Genomic DNA, 3173 nt, shown 5'->3' with positions numbered 1-3173 from the left:
TTTCAAAATAGTTTTTTTTTCTAATAATTTACATTTGTTCACAATATACTTTATTTTTATCTTTTTTTGAGTAGCATTTGCGATCTTGTTAGCTGAAATATATTGACGTAAAGTAGAAAGAGCTAAGACAAGACCACTGCATTGTTTACTCATTTTTATTACTTACATTACCTTTATAATTTAATGTTTTCAAGGTTATGAAGGTAAGTATACTATTTAAATATGATTTTGTTAATTGTAATAATAATAATAGTAATCATAATAATGATAATGATAATAATCATAACAAGAGCACTCATAGTATAGAGCATATATCTGCCCACCGAAAATCTCTTGATTATACTTTCACAAAACTTGCATTCACATCATTTTATTAGCTTTTGAAATATCTGGTTTGGGAGGTTTTCCTTTGAATGGTCATAATATCCACACCCTAATCCGGGTCGTCACTAAAATTTAATCCCCTCATCCTTGTGTCATACCTAACACTTCCTGTAACTTTCATTTCGGTTTGTGCAGCCGTTTTTGAGATTTGGACACATGAAAGGCACAACCTTAGAAATTTATTTGATTCTCAAGTTCACACCTGAATATGAGTCGTCATCATAATTTCTTCCTTTTAACTGGTTAAACTTTCACAAAAATTCCATTCATATCAGTTGATTAGTTTTTGAAATATTGTTTCTAGGACGTTTGGTCTTTAATCCCTTTAAATGGTCCTCGCATCCACTCCCTATTCTGGACCGTCACCAACATTTAATCATTTCTTCATTTTGTTATACCTAACACTCCGTTATTTTTTTATTATGTCTGTGCAACTTTTTTTGAGATATTTCGAACAAAAAAAAAAACAAAGCCCACACACACGAAAACACCAAAACATGACACACACACACACACACACACACACATACACCCCCCCCGCCCCACACCCAAAAACACTTACACGACTGAAAACATAATAAAATTTCCTGGCGGAGATGATTATGATCAAATAATAATAATGATAATAATACTAATGATGATACTAAATGTACTCGCGTATAAGGCGAACCAAGTATAAGACGACTTCTGAGTTTGAGAAGATATTTAGACGATTGTTGTACTGTATTTACTGTAATTCAAGAGTTACCCAGTTTAATTTACCAATTAATAACTAAGAAACATTTAGTTTTAATTTGAATTAAAGCTCGCTTTAATTGTATAGTAGGTTAATAATAAGAATAATAGTATCTGTAGTAAAAATAATGTGATAAGGTAATGATAATGTAATAAATAAATAATGAAAATGCAAATAATATTAAAAAATGATTTTTATTTTTAACAGTATTCAATTGTGTTTGATAGGATGTGAGGTTGACAAGCCTTCAACCATTGGTTGGAGAGGTGAATTTGATTATCAGAGTGGACAAGAAGCAGTTGTAGATCTGTCCGCAATGAGGAATAATTGGTCTAATGGTCAGTATCAAGATGACGGACAATCAGTTGTAAATGCGGCCGATGTTGTCCAAAATAATCAGTCTGCTATGAAGAATAACCGGTCTGATGATCAGTATCAAGATGATGGAGAAGCAGTTGTAGATGAGGCTGACGTCATCGAAAATGATCAGTCTGTCAGGATGGATGATCAGTCTAATACTCAGTATCAAGATGATGGAGAAGCAGTTGTAGATGAGGCTGACGTCATCGAAAATGATCAGTCTGTCAGGATGGATGATCTGTCTGATGCTCAGTATCGAGGTGATGGACAAGCAGTTGTAGATTGGGCCAACGTCGTGAAGAATGATCAGTCTGTCATGAGGGATAACCGGTCTGATACTCAGTATCAAGATGATGGACAAGCATTTGTAGATGAGGCTGACGTCATCGAAAATGATCAGTCTGTCAGGATGGATGATCAGTCTGATGCTCAGTATCGAGGTGATGGACAAGCAGTTGTAGATGGGACAGACGCCGTCAAAAGTGATCAATATATCATGAGGGATAACCAGTCTGATACTCAGTATCGAGATGATGGACAAGCAGTTGTAGATGAGGCTGACGTCATCGAAAATGATCAGTCTATCATGATGGATGATCAGTCTGATGCTCAGTATCGAGGTGATGGACAAGCAGTTGTAGATGGGACAGACGCCGTCAAAAATTATCAGTCTGTAATGAGGGAGGACCGGTTTGATGCTCAGTATCGAGATGATGGACAAGCAGTTATAGATGCAGCTGACACCGTTCGAAATGATCAGTCTGTCATGAGGGATAATCAGTCTGATGCGCAGTATCGAGATGATGGACAAGCAGTTGTAGATGAGGCCGACGTCGTCAAAAATGATCAGTCTGTCATGAAGAATAAGCGGTCTGATTCTCAGTATTGGGATGATGGACAAGCACTTGTAGATGCGGCCGATGCCGTAGAAAATTACCAGGCTGCCACGATGGATGATCAGTCTGATGGTCAGCAGGATCAAGAAGATAGAGAAGCAATTGTCGTAGATGTGGCTGACATAAAAGAAGATCAGCATGCCGGAAAAGGTGGGTCTGATTATCAGGAATAAGAGGACAATCATATTACAGGTCTCCCTCTAATATAAGACCCCTTCAAATAAAGACCATCCCCTTTGTATGTATGTATGTATGTATGTATGTATGTATGTATGTATGTATGGGTGTATGTGTGTATGTATGTATGTATGTATGTATGTATGTATGTATGTATGTATGTATATATGTATGTATGTATGTATGTATGTATGTATGTATGTATGTATGTATGTATGTATGTATGTATGTATGTATGTATGTATGTATGTATGTATGTATGTATGTATGTAGAGAATACAAGGATTGTGTGAGTATATGAATTCTAAGGCATGTGAAAATGCAAATGAGTTAATTGTTTTTAAGTAAGTGTTTGTTGTTGTGCCTGCATTTAGACAATAGCTCGGTTCTTTTGTTTAGTATTGACTGAATATATTATGTGAAGTTTTTCGGTTATGCATAGGTTGCAGCGTTTTGTTTTTGGGGAGTAAGCCGATGCTCTGTCGATAATAGACTATTTGATATTGTAGGGTGTGTTGCTGTCTTTTAATTTCCATACGTATTTGGAGAGTACAGTGCTGTTTCTGTGTTTGGGGGTGTTAAAAGTGTATTTGTGGTTTGTGTATCGGGTTTTGAACGGT

The 3173-nt window shown here is 36.1% G+C and overlaps 1 protein-coding gene across 1 annotated transcript in view; it reads left to right on the top strand.

Annotated features, from left to right (window-relative positions):
- The first annotated feature begins 937 nt into the window (after window positions 1–937).
- Window positions 938–3173, top strand: part of LOC117103999 — a 9500-nt gene continuing 7264 nt past the window's right edge. The window contains exon 1 of the mRNA XM_033244652.1: window positions 938–2526. Within this exon, the coding sequence (XP_033100543.1) occupies window positions 1308–2526 (1219 nt within the window). The 5' untranslated portion in view covers window positions 938–1307. The remainder of the gene's footprint in view (window positions 2527–3173) is intronic.

Source organism: Anneissia japonica, unplaced genomic scaffold (assembly GCF_011630105.1).
Source record: "Anneissia japonica isolate Jap-2015-1 unplaced genomic scaffold, ASM1163010v1 scaffold2167_len242483_cov200, whole genome shotgun sequence".
Classification (NCBI taxonomy): domain Eukaryota; kingdom Metazoa; phylum Echinodermata; class Crinoidea; order Comatulida; family Comatulidae; genus Anneissia; species Anneissia japonica.
Note: the sequence above shows the minus strand (reverse complement) of the source record. Positions and strands in the feature narration are given on the sequence as shown.